At 37.0% G+C, this 19,864-nt stretch overlaps 1 protein-coding gene across 2 annotated transcripts in view; it reads right to left on the minus strand.

The window, feature by feature from the left end:
- NUP210 (nucleoporin 210) overlaps positions 1-19,864 on the minus strand; it is a 67,991-nt gene that overhangs the window by 32,378 nt on the left and 15,749 nt on the right. For both annotated transcript variants that reach the window (XM_074914266.1, XM_074914265.1), the window contains exons 5-15: positions 17,628-17,778; positions 15,748-15,880; positions 14,864-15,022; positions 14,322-14,390; positions 13,906-14,012; positions 12,664-12,804; positions 11,276-11,413; positions 7,770-7,925; positions 4,554-4,752; positions 3,091-3,236; positions 672-893 (exon numbers count right to left, since the gene is read on the minus strand). In XM_074914266.1, coding sequence (XP_074770367.1) covers positions 672-893; positions 3,091-3,236; positions 4,554-4,752; positions 7,770-7,925; positions 11,276-11,413; positions 12,664-12,804; positions 13,906-14,012; positions 14,322-14,390; positions 14,864-15,022; positions 15,748-15,880; positions 17,628-17,778 — 1,621 coding nt within the window. The remainder of the gene's footprint in view (positions 1-671; positions 894-3,090; positions 3,237-4,553; positions 4,753-7,769; positions 7,926-11,275; positions 11,414-12,663; positions 12,805-13,905; positions 14,013-14,321; positions 14,391-14,863; positions 15,023-15,747; positions 15,881-17,627; positions 17,779-19,864) is intronic.

The raw sequence follows: 19,864 nt of genomic DNA on the forward strand, positions 1-19,864 counted from the left end.
TGAATTTGCATTTCCAGAAATAGCTGCACTTTGTACAGTGTCCACTGAGGAAATCAGTTAAACAATTTGGCAGTCACACCAAAACACTTAGGCCTTGCAGAATTACAGGAGGAAAAACATTAAATCAAATCTAAATGCTTTACAGACTGGCCAGGGCGAGTAAAGCACAAGATAAATCACTTCTGCATGTTGGGAGAAAACAAGATCACGTGGAAAAGGACTACAGCCACTATCACAAAGGCTGCACAAATATCAGAGCGGTAAATTCTTATGGCTGTCATGAGTTTGAATAAACAGAATCACACTGGAAGGTAATTTGATTAAGAGGAGCAGGTCAGACAGAAGAGTCAGTTTACTGCAGCAACCTTCTGCTATGATCCTATTTACGCAAACTGAAGCTGTACTTATAGGATCTGTTTAACACATTCTAGAACATAGGGTTTCTGTGACTTGGCTTTATACTGCAATAAACCCATCACAAACCACTTCATAACATAATGTTATGAAACACTCACTCTAAAACCTGTACCAGCATCACAATGCATAAACAACACACCCAAGTCCTTTATGGGCTTATTAGAAAAACTACTTGTTATATAAAAGGTATATGGTATCATAAATCTGTCTGAAGTGTCTGATGGAGGGCAATCCAAATACCTTCTGGCACTTACTTGCTCTCCCAGGCTTCTGCAAGACACTCTAACCCAATGCTGGATGTTATTTCGAGATGTAGGAGGTCCAAATAAAGAGAGACCAATACTTTCTGCATCCTCAGCAGTCACGTTCCTGAAGAACTTTGAAGGTTCTTGTACCCATGGTCTAGGTCCTCCTTCAAATAACATATCTTTAGAGGAACCCAAAGTCACTAAAGCAACAGATGGAGGATCAATAGCCTGAAATAGTTAATTAATTACAAATTAATTATTCTATTTACACATAGTTTGGTCATACTTTGCAAAAGAAAATTCCTTCTTAATGGAAGAGCTATCTTTGTTACTTTCATTAGGCTATTTGTCCCACACAGTGCTTTGTAAACATAGTTATTTATAGACTTGTACCAAAATCATTAGCATCACCTGCAAGAATTCTGTCCAGTCAGATTACATTAAATGGAACCCACAAACCCAAAGAAAAGTTTTAACTATATTTTAATCATGTCTCTTTCATGAAGAATTACAGCAAAAGAAAGACCCTTAATAAACTCTTCAGAACACAATCAGAGAGGCAGTCTTCTACTACATTTTTTAAACAGACAGTACTTTAAATAAATGAAATAACGTCAAATTTTATTTTCACCTGACTGTGTTCTCTCCAGCAGTTCTGCACATGTAATTCTCCTACACAACTTTTACTTCAAACCTTCACAACAGATTCTACATTGATGTGCATCACCAGGACAACCTGTGCTGTTTATCATCACAGAAATTAACCTGGCATTTTAATATACAATAACCATTTCTAGCTTCTGTTCCACAACATATTACTTAGGTTTAGGAAGCAGCAGCTAATATAAAGGATGGTTCAATTCTCTCCATAGGTGCATTTTAGTAGGAAGAGAGAGAAGGCAAGGGTTAGCATAAATGTTCCTCTTTCCTTCCATTTACTCTGTGGTTATATTTATAATAAAAAGGTAAAAACCCACTGAAAAGCTATGAGATTACATATCAAGTGTCTGCTTGCCCTTTGACTCCTGTTTATGTTTCTCCCACTTCTGATGTTATAATTTTTTTTTTAACTAGATATCTGACAGAAAAATGCTGCATTCCATTTCTGGGCATCATAAATAATTCATTCTAGAGAAAGGAGGGAAAAGAATGTGTAAATCACTGTTCTACACTTTCAAGAAAAATAAATTCTTCACTGAGATATTCAAGCACAGATTCTTTGTTGCTTTTTTTTTTAGTACACTTAATCTACCCTCCTCGTCACCACGTATTGACCTTGTTAAGCATCGCAGAATAATTTAATTTTATATATGAAAAGTAGTGTTACATCATCTCAAGGGGCTTTACTAATAAATGTGAATGATACCATATATATGAAAAATTGAAGGGACTATTCCTCTCTCTCACATTACTGACAATAGTAGAAAGTTTACACAACACACTTAAGATGTCTCAGCACCTTCAAATAATTATACTCAACTAATTAAGATATTTGACAGAAAGTATATTTAAAAAATAAAAATCATTATTACAGTCACAAATTTGCAGGATTTGCACAAACTTTTATTCCAGATTTTGGGGGAAAAAAGCTATGGTCAAAGGTATTAGACTTCAGCTTTGCAGATTCAGTGCTAGGTCTCTGAAGATGAGCATAACATAAGCATACTGTTTCATATTTCCATATATTGACCCTGTATTCACATTTGTTCTTCCTGTTTTCTTCAGAGAACTGTCCAACAGTGAAGTAAGTCTCTCCCATTTGTAGGGAAAAAGCATACATTTTTGGTGCCAGCTTTGCTTTCTTGCAAAAATCAGTTTATATACTATGAAAGCAGAAATCATAAGCTAGGTCTACTTCTTATGGACACAGCACTGGGACTGCCTGCTTATTACCATATTAAGTCAATTGTTAAACAATTAAAATGGACAGTCAAGAAACAAATTATTTGAATTTCACATAATTTTATACTCATCTAGTCTGCTGAAAAGTAATTTACTAATTCAGGTGTGCTGTGCAAAACAAGATATACATCCTCACTGGGATGAGGGCTGAGTCCTATTACTGTCCTGCATAATTCTTCAGATGACAGCAGTTGTGACTCTCCTGCCAGAAGTCTGAAAAATGGGCAAGGATATTAAATTCACTTTCCACTTCAGAAGTTGCAACAATCTGTTAATTCGCTATCACACTACTCGCTTCTCTGTAGTTGGCTTGCAATGTCCTTGTAGGCAAACTGCTATATACATGCCCCATAGAGAAAGGGTTAAAACACAATTCCCCAAACAGGCCATATATTTTCTCTTGTGAACCACCAAACAACTTTTTTTTTTTTTTAATACACTCATTACAAACTATCAACTTGCTATTTGTCATGTAAAGGCATTTTAAGTGATGGACTGCTTTACGAACAGTGAAAACACTTACTTTTAATGGTAGATAAGCAGCAACGGTGATGCTAGCACTGAGGTGGACATGACCATGAGTGTAACTAACAACAAGTGTTGTGTATCCTTGAGTTTCAGCTTTTACTCTGACTCCACTACAAAAATCAGCAGTTGGCTTAAGCCTTCCTGTCAGATAAATTAAAAATATATAAATACATATTTGGAGAGAAATGCCCAGGCATTTTAATACAAGTTCAACATAGCTTTTCTCAACAAAAGCATTTCCACCAGAAGTAAGTAGAGATGTGTTCTCCAACCAAATGGGTAAAAATGTTCACTATTGTCTTCATCTCAAACTCAACACTTACCAAAGTATCCATGTCTCACAAACTTCTTTATTTTCACACTGTTCTAAACAGGACATGAGTCTTTATTCTGGTACAAACTAATATAACTTCTGTCTCTTACTGAATATTTTTTATCTTGCTGTTCTAAAGTGAAACTGGCTTGTGTTTAAGCACATATAAGTCACACTGCTTAGACAAGTCTTCCTGCACAGAACAACCTGAACTGATGTAGGCAATACATCATTACTCTAGCTGAAGGTAAGGTATTTTCATGACATTTCTCTGCTTACATAACGTTTTGGGGTTTGGGAGGGGTCTATTTTTTTCTTTTTTTAAAACAAACAGCACAACAGCATACTACACAGTGACATTTAAAATAGCTGCCTCTCCGGCAAACAGATGGTACAACGCAGACTGGTATTACCGGCTCAAGAGCACAGGAAAGAGCTCCCATACAAGAGACACTTGGAAAAAATTAATGGTACATCTGAATAACATACTGAATTCAGTAGACACAGGAACAAGCATGTTGCTCAGTGTCCACTTAGCCCAGCAACATTAATGGCAATCTTTAAAAATAACATGCATAATCCACCCTCTTAATAAACATGTCAAGAGGCATTTCTTAAAGCAATGAGTTTAGCAATGACAGAGCTTTGACAAAATTTAAGCAGCTGATTGTCTTAGTTCCTTGTGAACAAACAATGAACAATGTCTTTATAGAATTGAAAGCAACTGGACAATTTGGGCAAAACAGTTGTTAATCCTGGTGTTCTTTTAAGTCTTCCAACGTTACCTCTAAACACAACATATGTGGACCCTACTCATGAGAAAACCCATCAGATTTGTTACAGAAGCATGTTAGGAATACTAAATCAGTAGGAAGACAGTATGGAAGACTGCACATTATCCAATAAAGTAATTGCCAAAATGCCCTCAGAGTCCCCCAAAACATCAAAAATATCAAAGGGAAGTACTGCATAAAAAAGTAAATACATCCTCAAAATAAAACTACTCTGATCCCCACCTCTGAAGTTAAGCACCTCTGTGGGAATACTGTACACAGCAACTGAAACAGTGATTTAAAGGAGATGTGTGACTTAACAACTTCCAACATCTTAATTTAACTTTCAAAACAGGGAGGGGGTCAAATCACCTTGAAGTGGACTGAATACACCACGGTTTTCTACTTCCACAACTAGATCAAAGTGTGAGCAGTCGCTCAGTGGGACTGTCTCGCCTGTTTCAACATTTGTTAGGCCATTAATCCTCAGTGGTAGCTCCAGTATTTGGCCTACACGTGCTTCAACTTGACATGGTGTGAACTCCATCCCACTAGGTTCTGTCACATACACCTGAAGGAGGTAAAGAAACACAGGACAGAGATGCATGAACATAACCCCACAAAGAGCTACCAGAAGGAAAAAAAAAAAAAAAAAAAAAAAAAAAAAATCACACCACAAACAGACTTCAATATGCTCTCCTTATTTTAATGATTCCTCTTATTAATTAGCCAGCTCCTGACTTCCCTCTGATGGCTGGAAAAAATTCTTCTCAGATTCAACACAGTTTTTGTGCTTATCTGCCACAAAAAAAAAAAAAAAAATCAAAAAGGTCCAGAAAAACCTTGATACTATTTTAGTGCTCTTCTCCTGTAACAGTCTAAGTTCACATTAGCTTGGTGATCCTTTTACTGCTACTTCTGTAATTCTCTCTTCTGCTTTGCTGATTTTAAAGTGTGAACTAAGTTACATGATCTTTCCAGGAGGTACTCGCACCAACTGGGACTGACTTTCTATCCAACCTTGACTTTCACGGCATAAATACTGGAGCTAGACCTTGCTAACTAGCAAGGCTCCCCAGCCTCCATCACTCACATCATCAGGTATGCAGAAGTTAAGGAAACTAATGACCAAAACATTTCCTAAAGGGTTTTGTTTTGTTGTTTTTGTGTTTTTGTTTTTTTTTTCTTCTTCTTTCTTGCATTTCTGTTGGCAAAACATTTTTAAAGGTGTCCAGGGCTCAGCATTTCGTCACTAATTTCCTCCTCAGTAATATGTCAGATACCTAAAATAAGTGAACAAGTATCTTCTGCTTCAACAAGTAATCTTTACGTGAGAGATACTTTTGAAAACAAAATGATTACTTTCAGAAATAAGAGCAGCAGAAATAGATCTGCCATGCTATTACAGCTGGTATATTGATGAACAAGACTTAACTGTATTATTTATTATTCTGATTTGCTACTTTTTCCATTAATGTTAAAAGACTCCACCACCGACTGACTACATATTTCATAACAACTGCTATGATCAAATCTTTTCATTTGCAATACCTTAATTTCCTAACAACCTGCAAATGGTTTCAGGATAGAATATTCAACCATTATGGTAGAGTTAAAACTGTAATCCTTGTGGAACACAGTTAACTATTCCTAAAACTTGCCTGCTGAGGTCAGTAAATACAACTCTTCAGAAGTTAATTCTACAAAGAATGCAATTCCTAACACAATAACAAAGGCATTTAAATATAACCTATTCAGATTATGCAATACACTGCTCTGAAAGCTCACACGGGGAGTATTTTTTCTGTCTTCAGCCTTTGATTTATGCTTGAGAATAAGAAGTTTTAACTGAAAAAATCTTCATTCCTGTATCTTCTACTGGTAACTGTCACACTGCTGAAAAGCAGCATCCTGTTTTGTCCAGAGAATAATTTCAGGGCAAGTCTGTAAACTAAATTCTGCACACATTTTAATTCATGTCATCATTTTAAGCATTTAAGCCTTTATTTTAAGCATGAAGTTTATAGTACCTCTCAAATCCATTTTGTAGAATTGACATAAATAATGTGAGCACAAAATCCAAGCTGATTTGCCCCTCAAAAACCCCGTTAGTAGAGAAGCTGTTCCACGTAAATTTTAGTTAGAAATATCTTTCCCAAAACACACATACTAAAAAGAAAAAAAAAAGGAAAGATACCTGCTTACATAGCTCTCTCTACACAATGGGACAGACTTGGCAGTCTTGACCAAACACATTTTTTAACACTTTTGTCAAAAGGGACCTTGATGCAACAGAAGTGCACTACAACAATCACAGCAGTGCTGCACATGGGAATACTTAGAAATTATGAGGTATTTTGTATAGCTAATGTATATTTGATGCAATCAGCTTGTTCCCCACCAGTTGCTAAATTACAGGCATGTACCCTGTAAGGAAGGTGCATTGCCCCCAGGCTTGCAGGATGTGCTTCCTAAATGAACCTCTGTGTGCCCTCAGAAACAAAGACTATCACCTTTATAAAGCCTTAGCCAGATGGAGGTTGTTTGCCAGCCTCAGTAGCATCCACTTGGCATAAACAAACCTATTTCATTTATAACCATGCAGTTAGACAAACACAGGCTCTGGATCCCAGATTGCTCACACATGCTCAGGACACTATCTCTTAGTTTCTCCGAGGTCATGAGCAAGTTTCCTCTTCTCTGCACGTTTCCATTCCAATGCTTAGCTCTTTGTAAAAGACACCAAGTTAAAACATTAAATTAAAATGCCTCAACTTGTGAAGGTAGCAGAGCAGCACCACTTCACAGTAGCAAATATACAGCACACTGGTTTCTACACTATCATGTCACAGGTCTGGGAGTTCTTAACAGCTTGACAGAAAGTCATTAAGGAAAAGTATTTGTGTCCAAAGCACAGAAGAGGTATTTTGAAATTAGTAACATTCTATAGAAAAAAATATTTAAGACTGTAGATTTACAGTGTTAACCAGAACAGCTTCTTCACCTATCTTTGCACACTCTTCCCTGTGAGGACATCATGCACACAGTTCCTCTATTTTAACTTCACTCCAAACCACACTGATCACCCTAACCAAATCCTAAGTATGATTCGCACCGAGACTCAAAATCTTGGGATATATATTTTTTCATTCCCATTTTCTTCTTATTTTCCTGAAAGATTCTTTTCTCTTGGTCAGCTTTGGTATCTAGATTCATTGTGTGGCACTGTATCCATTTCAGTCACTTCTGCAGGCAGGAATTTCCTTGCACATCTCAATGATATTTGTCATCCTTTTATATTGAGAGAAAACACCCACCCTCTCACCCTGCAGAATGCATTTTTAGTTTGGCTTGTCTGCTTAGATGGCTAGACCTGTATTTCCTTCTTGCACTTAAAACTTTCAACAAGGAAAAAGACTTGCCAAGGAAATCAAGAAGGGGCAAAAATGGGAGCAAAGTTAATGCAGTGGAAAGAGCCTGAATCCCCAGATGCACAAACTGAAACTCATGAATGCCTACCGCATTCTCAGCTTCTTCAGTTTCCAAAAGCCATATTTCAGACTGATGAGGGAAAATAAAGAGTTTTACCTTCATTTCTCCATAATGCAATGGATTCTGAACATCAATTGCCTGAATAACGCTGACACCAATATCACTTCCAGTTGTCATTACTCCTTTGACTGTCACTGTAGCAACTGCCTGGTTAGAACAGGACCAGCTGAAATTTCCACTTCCACCATGAACCTAGAATACAGAAAGAAAAATCTTTCAAATACTTTAAAAAGTATATAGTTCTCATATTTCTTAGCTGTGAAGCCTTTGAATATCTTGCAGGAAAACCAGGGAGATGCTAAGCAACAATGCTATCTTTGAGGAAATACAAGTTAACACCTCAGAACTTTCAAATAAGCAAGAAGTAAGAGATGAGACTACCACCCTTCCTTCATTTTAATTTCAGTTTTCTTCATGAACATATCCTACATGCTCACCAGTGCTGCGTTAACCCAGGTATCTTCCTCCCAGTGCAGAAGTCTGATGCTCACATCTCCCAGTGGTTGATAGTGCTTAGAGTCGGCAGAGCATTTCACACACCAGCACACCAAAGGCCTGGCATGTGGAACAATTGTACTTCTTGAAAAGTTCCACTGTTTCCCTGTTGCTGACAGACAAAGTGCTGATTTTGGGTCTCAGAGCTGCTAACCTGACACTCTGTACCTACCAGCTTCTTTCAATGGGAATTGTTAAGGGATCTTAAAAGGAAGAGAAAAGAACATGAGAGGCAGGGAGAGAAGGAGGTAAGGGGGGGGGGGGGGGGGAAGTCTCTCTCTTCTTGGCTTTACTTCTTTATTTTTATGCTGAAAATCAGCATGTCTACCCACAGCCATTCAACAAACAGTGCTGCTCCATCAACTGATCAGTCATGGAATGCGCAACAGGCACACATGGAAACTGTCCACTCTTGCCACAAGCACTGCAAGGGGCTGTGAAAAGTACAGGCTACACTCCCACAATGGCTCTTCAAGGAAGGAGTCCGTAACTCTCAAACCTATAAGCTCAGCTTTATTATGCAGATTCCCATAAAAAAACCCAAACTAACATAAAAGAAAAACCCACCCTTTTCTTAGAGCTCTCAGCTCTTGAGGGGTTGTTTCATGAATAGAAGAGCTTTAAGTGAGTGGAATTATTCTACAGAAGGGTAAGAACTAGTTACGTGATATTATGGTCCATATCAAAAGAGACAATTATTATACCCACTGTATGACCACGTGGCAGTCAGGTCAGGGTAATATCTGCTGCAGGTTCATGTTTTATAAATTGAAAGGCCAAAAAATGTTTTGCCAGCACAAGCAGAGTATTGTCCTCTTAGACGTACAATAGTAGTTACTGAAGAAACATAATCATTACAACGCTGTAAAATGCATAGGTTTTAAACATCATTGTTGTAAGTTATAGGAAGTGTCTGATGAGACAAATATTGTGCAAAAAGGTGTACTAAGAATAAGGCATTTTTAAAGCAAGTTGAAAAAAAGCACTGGACAAAGACAATGGATAAATAGATAACAGTGTGTGACAGAGATGCATGGGATGTATCAAGAAACATTTAAAGAATGTAGAAGTTCAGAATATTTTGTAAACATACTTTCAATTAAAACAGGGAAATGAGCAGAAAACATAAAATAGAAATCCCCAATTCTTAATAATTCAATGGAGTCATATCTTGTTGCCATGCAAACCAGATGCATTACGACATGCTTCCCTCTAGCAGTCAGTCTGCACTGAGGAGAGAAAGGGTAAATCAGCTTCTATTTCAGTCTAACCATTACTCACAGCCTGTTACTGAACTTCACTCCACAAACCATCATCAGTAACAGTGATGCCCTTACTAGAGGGAAAAAATAATTTACCTCCACATCCTTAACTTCACAAAGATGGTACTTCCCTAATGCATGGAAGGAAGGAAGGAAACATCCTTTTTTTTTTTTCCTTTTTTACTTGCAACAGAAGCCATCTTATTAGCACAAATATGAACAAAGCAACCAACAAAAAAACAGACAGCTGACAAAGTAAAACCCAGAAGTCATTCTGATACCATCTGGAAGGAGTTACTTCAGCTATAAACAGAATTTGGCTAGATCCAAAAATCCCTTTCAACTTATTTTCAGAAAAAGTCTATTCACCAATTTAAAATAGCCTGACTCAAAACTATCGAGTAGGAGGCAAACACTAATCTACAGGCAGGAACAACAGTCAAGCTGTGTGCTACTGTAAACAACCACTAGTATTGCTGAACGGACAGATTGGGGAAATGCTCTCAGTTTCAGTAAATGCAAGCTAATTTAAATGCTGGGAGAAAAAAGGGGTTTTTGTTTTTTAATGAAAAAAATAACAGTAAAGTAAGAATACTGATGCAGACTATTGGAGGAACATGAAGGGATGTTCTCTAGTGAGATAACTGATGATATATGCAAGATAAGGTGAGACAAGAATAGAACTGTAAAAGAGGGGAAACAGAAAATCACATTTACTTCCCCTTACTGAGAAAACTAGCAGAAGTTATGATGAAGTACTGAAAATGCATATTTGTACTAAGAATTTTTACCACACTCTGCTGGTATGGTTGGGTATAGCATGAATTAAACCAAACTCTAATCCCATAGAAATTAAAAATATAGATAACAGAGCTAAACTCAATGAGGTTAACTTCAGATTTATACTAGAGAATGCAATTTTAACCCTATGAGATTGATTTGTTTACTTGAGACATGGTGTGTTCCACCGCCTCTTTCTGTATACTCTTTACCTGAAGACAGACCCAAGACTCAGCACAAATTCATGCTAAAAGGAAGAGGTAGCAACTGTCCATAAAACACTTGAGTGCAGCTTCTGGGTATCATTGTACTCGAGTGAGATCTGGTCTGGGGAAGCACAATGTTCTTTTCTCCAGTTAGACTATACTCTGGATACTGGAATACAAGCCAGCTGTTTCATGAAGTGTATGGAAGGACTGGCAGCATGGCAGCATGGGAGCAAAGACACACATAAGAAATAGAAGGAAAAAAGTGCCTTTAGAAGGGCATTCTGTAAGTGAAACGGTGGCCTTTGGCTCCCCATTACTTTGTACCATAAGCATGAGCTGTGCAGGGAGTGAAGGATACTGATGTCAGAGGCTGACAGGACACTGCTCATCGATCCTGTGATGCCCTTTCTGCAGTCACTTCACACTCCAATTCATACTCCCATTATTTCCATCCCTTTACAGTAAATCGCAGCCTCAAATAATTACTATTAAACTTTGTACCTAGGATGTATTCTGTAATTTCAAACCACTCTGTGCATACATGTGTGGAGCATAAGTGAGGGAGAGAGGAAGCAAATGAATGACAAGAGCTGAAAGTCAGTGAGATTTTTATGTTTGTTGGGGTTTTGTGTAGGTTTTTAAAACTACACATTAATTCCTGCAACTAATATCCGACCAAATTCCTCCAAATAAAGTTTTGGATACGACTGTGTCTGATCCAAAATCAACCCTGTGTAAGTGGCGACAGGCCTTACTGTGCCTTCATGGGCCATACTTAGATATTTCTTTGGCATACCTGTATGGTGTACTGGTAGACTCCTGCTTTTGGCTGCCAAGGAAACGTCAAAATGCTGGGTGAAAGAACTATGGGAACATATATTTCAACATCTTGCTGGTTTCGCACTGGAACTGGTAATGTATGAACACCTCCATCCTGCAAAAAGCAACAGCACAGTATTATAAATGACACCACAGTACTTCCTAGGAATAATGTTTAGTCCTTACACATACACAAGCTGTTGAAAACATCTCAGAAAGGAAAGCAACTATTTAGGGTCACTTATGAACAGCATTACTTGTGAGCAAATAGTCAGCTCATGGCAGCAAAGTGTGCTATTGTATTAAAATAAGTAATATTACTACAGAGGTACAGGTGCCCACGTTAATTTAAAAGGCAAACAGCAATAAGAAATACACTCTTTCACTACTCCTAGTTTCTGAGACCTCATCTGGAGAATTCATTTGGTAACTCCACACCTGCATTTATTCTTTGCTTGTTCTACTCTGCAGCAGGTGAAGACAAAACTCAGCCTAAAAGACTCACTCCTCAACCCATCCTGAAATACCGGCCTTGACAACTTTGCCGTAATTTCAATGCCACAATGCTCTGGCACAACATAGTATTTCTAACTGGGGTTCTGAAGGAAAACTTTAACAGCTCTCCGTAAATCTCATTTCATTCCAGAGCACACCTCTGACACAGAGATTAAGCGTGGCTTATCATACACAAGGATCTACTACATCCTACTCAAAGAATCATGAAAACGATTTCACAGCAAATGGGTTGAAGTGCTGAATTTTTCCAAGGTTCAAGCAAAAGCAAATCACTTTCACACCACGTGCCCTAGTTAGCCATACATTCAGCAGCCTGCCCAACTAGCAGAAAGTTAATGAATATTAATTTGAAGAATTTTGCAGGCTGATACATTTGGCAGATTTTCATTCCAGCATTTAACATCACTTACCAAATGACAGAAAACTTCCCAAATGTAACTGAATGCAGAACAAGGCCAGGGTATGACACTGATGATCCTACCACAATAAATTGTAAAATTCACTCAGAGAATGTGAGAGGACCTTTGCACCAGCACAAGGAAACACTATGTGCCCACATAAGTATCTACCATGAAAAAAGAACAAATCAGTGCTGTGCACCACTAGTATAACAGGTACACCTGGTAGCAAAATCCCACAGTCTTTATTCAAGTAAATCCTCTGTTGACTTAGTTGACAGTTTTCATGAAGTAAGGATTTTAGAATTTGGTTCTTAATCTGTTTAAACAAAGACAGCTTAGACCCATTTAATTCTCAGGTTTCTTTTTAGTATGCTACTATTAAGTCACTACTGCACAAGTAAATCATTTTTAGGCCTACCAGTAAAGCAGAAGAGTTATAAAAACATACCTGATCTACTACTGATGTCAGTGCAGCATCAATAATGGTCTGACCCTTCTTTATTGCTTTCACATAATGGTATGATCCATTCAGAGATGACTTCAGCACCTCAAAGTATTCTTTGGACAGCTTTGTATTAATTCTGATATTCTAAAATCAGAATATTAAATAGATATTGCCACAGGTAACTGACATAAATGCTGTACAGACAGCCATAAACACATTAGCAACAATTCAATGAGAAAATTGTTTAAAAACAATTCGAAGTAACTTGTCTGAAACGGATTAAGAACTTTTCCCTATGTAAGTTTCAATCTTTCAGCAGATTATATCTTTTAGACACAGCATTAACTCCACAGAAAATATTTACTTTTTAAAATTATCAGTGACATGTAATTTAACATGAAAAGTACCAATATTTATACCACTGAATAATTAATATTTTACAGTAGCATCTTAATTTTCTCATTCTTAAAGGGGAAGAACATGCAACTATATTGCCCCAACAGCACATTCCTTCTGAGATCTATCTGAATCTCAGATCTGTATTTCAGGAAGCAAGTAAGTGCAAATAACACTCGCAGAAACCCAATATTCTGAAAAGCATTATTTAATAATTTTTTTCTGCTTGCAAATGAATTATTTAATTTTTAAACAAAATTTTTTATTTTTTTTTTTAAGGGCAATGTATATTTGGTACCTAGAATTTTTCTTATTTAGCCACCAAACAGTGAAGTGTTTTAATGCTAGCTAATCAGCTAAGCTTTTCCCATCATGAACTGAAAGAAAACAGGTAGCTCCCCAGGAGTGTTAAGCCTACTGTACACGTCATTCATTAACAGGAAAGATTGCTTTTAAAACTGACAATACTTTATTTGGAGGGATTGCTGATCCCCCTTAATATGGGGGGGATAAAATACTGTATTAGTACTGCTCTCCAGTAGTTACACTGGTTTGCAATTTCCAGTGCAATGCCTAAGCTACATGTTTGAGGTGCATTGCCTGACTTCTTCCAGTTTTTTCTACAGCACTCAGACTCCAATGGACATTTTCACATGAAACACCCAGAGTGCTTTGTTTAAAACAAACAAACAACACAACAACAAAACAAAGGGAAAAAAGGAAAAGGCGAGAAACAACAGGCTTTGAAATATCCTAACACAATGTAAATAAGAAACTGCTCAACTAATTTCAAAGGAAGCCAGGATTTAGGAGACAGACACTCAGAAATACATCAACATTTCAACTTACATCAGATAAATACACCTTATTGCTTGATTTATCATACACTTCAATTGTAATTTCATAAAGTCTGCCTGTTTCTAGGACCCATCTGTCACCTGGATGAACTGTAAATCCTACAAAACAGGAAATATTGAACAGCACAAACCAACAGCCTCTATGTAATGGATATAAGCATTTTGCTTCTGGTGCCCACACTCTGAAGATGCACATTCATTGTTTTAAGCTGCTGAATACAGAGATGAAAGAAAATAAATATTCACTATTAAATCTATTTCACATTGAGCTACTTTTACGAAAAAAAAAATTACTTGTCTATGAAAAGTAATACAAGAAATGGAAGTGTTGTATATACACACAGAAAAATACAAAAACAAGGCAAGAAATTGCATTAAACAATCAGGAAAATTGCAGCCAGTACCAACCTAAATATCCAGGATTTACAACATAGATAGTGCTGTTTGGTAGTCTGGAAACCCCTTGCATGCGAATACCTGAAGTCTCAGTAAAGGAAAAGTTTTGACAAAAGTCAAGTAAAGATCAGCTTGTTCCTGGGGCTCCTTGTGCCTCTTTGGATATTTAAAGCTAATTGTACAGTGAAAATAAATGTTACCACCACTACCCTGAAAGTCAGTGAGCATTTTAGAGATTCCACTGAAGAACATAATGCTCTAAATATAAAAGTTAAATAAAGCCCCCATCCCATTCCCACACTGACTGAGGGGAACAGACATGATTTAATTGATCTTTTGCCAACCTAATTTCTTAGAACATTTCAAAGCATCAGGCAGCTCTGTTGAGACCGAATTCACAGCCATGCTGCTTCCTATGACTCCACCAGGTGCTCCTGATTTTCAAGACTACTGGTACATATGTGAGTAATTTTATCTTTTTATGCCGCAAAGGGTGGGAAGTTTGTCTCCTGCCACGAACATCTGGATGGAAAAGCATCAGCTAGGAAGGATACTCTTGTGCCCAAGTATGAGGTTTGTTTGTCCCTGCTGCAATGCAGTTACAACTGACGTTGCCTGGTCCAGCTTGGCAACTGGCCAGGATGGATCTCCCTCAGGACTGAGTATGTTGTTCTGTAGCTGCAGTTCATACTGATCAGATGGCATCATTAATTCTGTACAAAAACCAAGACAACATATGAAACAGTAAAAGCAAGTGTGTCAGTGTTTGGATGCTGGCAATTATCACTGATTAATTTTTACTGATGCCTAGTGCACACATTAAATTAGTATTTTTAACGTCTTGTAGAAATAGCATTTCTGTGATATCAGCACATACACACACACACACACAAAATGAGATTCTCTCCTAACTTTAATTTCTTTGAAGCTGCAATTTCCAATGAATATCATCCCACTGTTTAGACCTAACATCCAATTAATTCCCAGCTTCAAAAGCAGTCAAATTACCTTTTAAGAGTTACTGACGACTTCTGAAACTCCATTCTGCACTACTAGCTGACGTAGTGGGTAGTGAACCAGCATTCCATTTGTCAATTAAATATTTTCTGTTAGAAACATTACTATTCTAAATTTGATTTAACTAAGAAAGTCAAACACAGCTTCTTAGACAATGTGAAATAAATGAGTACATCTAAACTGTCGTGTTAGCTCCTATTCTAAGTTACCCTTACCTTCATGTGCTTGACAAATCTGCGAGAGTATATCTGTTATAGACACAAATTTTTTTGACAGAAAAAACTGAACAGCTGTATCATCATGTGGTTTAGAAGAACAGTATTAAACAAAGTAGTTTAAACAAAATTTAAAATTTCTTCATAGTTAAAAATTCACATAAAAGGTTGTTGGGTTTTTTTAAAAAAAAAAAAAAAAGACAAACCTGTAATCTTCCCTTGCCTTATTTTCTGAACTCTGTACTGAACTGATGTTCCTACCAGAAGATAAATGTCATATGCTGGATTTAAAAGGATGTTTTCCAAAATAAGCAACCTGACTTCAGCAGGGTGTACATGCTATTGATTGAGGGGGAAAAAAAAGAAAAAAACAACCACATTTAAAGATTTAAAGCAGCTCGTTTGTTTGAAACAGACCATGCAGCAATAACTTACAGATAAGTGAAAAATATTACTTGCTGTAATTGTGTTTTTATTATCATCTCAAATTTTGTCACAACAGGGAAACGCAAGGAACAATGAATGTTAAGAGACATCTGCCCTGTGATTACCGCGCAAGGCTGAAGAAAAAAACCCCACAAGTTTGTATGGACATCATTTTGGCTCAGTTTTCTGGAGAATACAGAAAAATTGGCGACAGATGTACAGTGACTATTCAGACATATAGAAATTTATTTTCCCTACTGGAAAACATGGTGCCTCCATACAACATATCCATTATAAATTCACTAAGGAATCTGTGTCAAACTCATTGGTCTATTAAATTAGGAATACAACATATAATTGTGTAAATTTTATTACACTTGTCTGAGGAACATTCACTGAAAACATGCAGTCTGGCAGCAGTGAAAAACTTAAAGGAACTACTAACCAGAAAGCCATAAAAAAAAAATGCAAATAGAACAGTATTATTTCAATTTCACTTACAGTTTTAGCTCAAAATTAATTCAGAGAAAAAAAAAAACCAAACAGAAAATTAAGCAAGCTACAAGCATTCAAGAACAAATGTCAAACTCATCACATAAATATATCCATCGCAATTAGACAGAACTGTAACAAAAACACAATTCTTAACATGCACTACTTTTTGTGCCATACATTTAGATAATATTTTCATTCAACACTTCTACTTCTTACAGGTATGGGTTAGATAGTCCAAGGCAATTCTGCTTTAAGCAAAAACATTAAATAAAACATATAGAAACACAAATTTGTAAAACCAGACTGCAAATATGAGATGAACTTCAGAAAAAAAAAAATTATAGAAGGTTTTTTTAAGGGGCACCACTAAGTTGATCCTAGCACAATGACACGTGTTTCTATAAGCAATAAACTATAAAAATCTCTCATGTGTTTGTAAATTCTATTAAGATAAAAACCTGTTAGAGTTACATGAAAAACTCAGTCACCACAAGTTACAAAGAAAGAAACAGCATGGATCTACGTAACAGCTGGGAAGATCGCCAATACTGCTGTTTAACACCCTTGTAGCATTGACAGCCCAAACCCAAAGCCCTTCCTTGGAGACCAGAATCTAATGAGGTAGAATTAGATACTAACGAAGTATTCCTATGACACTCATTTCAAGCACAATGGGAAATAAAGGTATATCCAATATAGCAATCTTTGTTCTAGCTATTTATTTACTGAAAAGAGAGCCCTAAAGTGTTTTAGTTGGTTATTGTTAAAAAAAGCTAAATGGCCAATGCCCTATCCAGCATGATTGTCGTTATATATATATGTAAAAAATATGAATGAGTATCAGGAATAATAAAATTGTACAGAGGTATCTGAAGTGTATTCCTCTACCACAGGGCCTTTTGTCAGAGTTAGGTTTAGAAATGCTCCCTGGCACATGCACCATCGTAGGTTAGGTAACTGCAGCCAGCCCCAACCCTTTCAGGGTGATGAAAGCAGCACTGCCATCTTTTGTGGTATGGGCTGCAGAGTCAATCCAGTACAGCAGAGATGCAGCACTGCCATCCACACTGGGAACAGTACGGCAGAGCCAACTGGCAGTACTCATGTAACACTGGACTGTAAAACTAAATAATAAAAAGACCAAAGATGAATGCAAGTTCCTTACCTTATACACGCTTTCTTGTATTCTTGCTTTTAATTTAGAACTCCCTGTTTTCATTCCGGACACCAAAATGGTATCTCCTTGCTTGGCAACTTTCTCCATCTCTGATATATAGGAAGGTGGAATATAAGTGGATTCTAAGAACTTGAGTATACTGAAAGGTGAGCAAAGAAGTGAATGAAAAATTGTTAACCAATGTTTGTAAACCCACAGAGAAACAGTAGCAGCATCTATTCCCAGCTATTTCCATTTTTAAGAAAATTTAAGATATCTACCTGGGACCAGATATCCAAATTTTACTCATTCTTCAAGATATGTGCAGTTAATTTCTGTGACTGATAAGTTTGTTTGAAGCTTGTTGTTGGCTTTCAAGAGATATCAGAAGACTGCACATGTTGTCTGTAATGATCCCTCCAATTTTTAAAGTGGTGTAGACTGCAAAAGCTCTCTACATTATTGTGGAACAAGTGATGTGGAAGACCCAAGAAGCTTATGTTTATAGAAGTAACAGCTTAACAAACCAGAACATACTTCAACCTGTATGAAGAAGCTACGATGCACTTAATAAATGATGATGGAAAAAATTCTATAAGCAGAATACTTGCAGTAACTGTCAGAAATTTCAATGAGATGTGACAACAGAGAGGAAAGAAATTTGCCATGAATGGGTAAATGACAGGACAAAGTTGAAAGAGGACCATGTTTTAAAGGTTGCCAGCTTCTGTATGCACATGATCTGTTGGCTTTATGTGTGCTTTCACAGTAAAACCAGTAAAGTCATATTGAGAGCAGCTATGAATATTAACATATTTATGACAGTTTATCGTTTATTTTGCAAAGCTAACACCATTGGAACATTTTTAAGCTATTATATCTGTGCTAACAGTTTGGTTAAAAACACATCTCCAGCAAATACTTATACTGAAACAAGCAGCTCCATATGGACTAGGACTTGGATCCTGAGTCCCACGAAACAATTAGCACACTCTCTGGCTCTCACTGTACACAGGGGCCATACACTTACACCTGCAGCTTCAAGTGGATTATGGGCTTAACAGGCTTTCCTCAGGTAATGCTGTGCATTTGTTTCTCCACGGCTGCAAAATTGGAGTTTGTGTTTACCCAGTAGCAAAGAGCCTTGTTTGCTACCCCTACTCTGTTTCCAATGTATCTGGAATAGGTTTGGGGATGGAAGTCAACCGTTAACCATTCTGCTCTCTAAGAGAGATCATTTCCCCGCAAGCTAGTCATAGAATCATGGTATCAACAAAGCCATGTTCTCTAAAGGAAGACAGTTTCCTACATTAGTTTATGTCCTGCAATCTACCTGCATTTTGCTGGAACATGTCTTCTGAAGTAACTGAAGCCTCTGGTGCATGAGTTTGAATGTATTTCATCTTACAAGCCTACTATATGTTAGGGAGGCTTTGACTAAAGCTGTACTCAAGAAGTATCTATCTTCTTGACAGATATCTGTTTTGTGAGAAAAAAACATGTTTCAAGTGTTTGCAGTCTGGTCAAAGTCACGTTTACCAGGGAGGCATTTTTTCTACCAACATTCACACTGAGCAAAGTCAAGATTCACCATGGCATATAATACGATGAATACTGACATAACACTGCTAGATAACAGGATTCTGGTGGGTTGACACCAGTTGGTGCCAGTGCAAAGATGAAACTCTTGAAAGTTCAACTTGAAAAATATCCCATGCAAGGTACTTCTAAGTAGCCTTCAATTCTGGTTATTTTAATAAGGGTAGAAACTCAAATTTCTGTTTGAAGCCACTGAAGAGCAATGAAGTCATCACTGGAAAACTACATAGTACACATGCTTAATGAAATTTAAAAAACAACACCAAAACAGCAGAGGTGACAGATGATCTGGTGACAAATATAGGAGGAAAAAAACCCAAACCAATCTGGATTCTATTCCTACTGTTGCCACAGGTGAGCTTTCTGACTTTTGGGCAAGAACTCCACCTCCATTAAATGGAGGGAGTATTTCTTTATTATAAGAAACACTGAAAACCACTTATCTCATTAGTGAGGTGAAAAGCACTTTTAAGATCTTTGGATACCACAAAATACAGCATTTCTAGATTCCAGTTAATTTATTCTTTGAGTCAGTACTGATGAAATGAGTGCCATGGCTTACTTATCAAGCAAGTGCTTTCCATTCATTGCTTTGTCTGAAAGACAACATATTGAATACCTTCACTGAATATCTTTCAATGAATTAT

The sequence above is a fragment of the Athene noctua genome, chromosome 10 (genome assembly GCF_965140245.1).
Source record: "Athene noctua chromosome 10, bAthNoc1.hap1.1, whole genome shotgun sequence".
Lineage (NCBI taxonomy): Eukaryota > Metazoa > Chordata > Aves > Strigiformes > Strigidae > Athene > Athene noctua.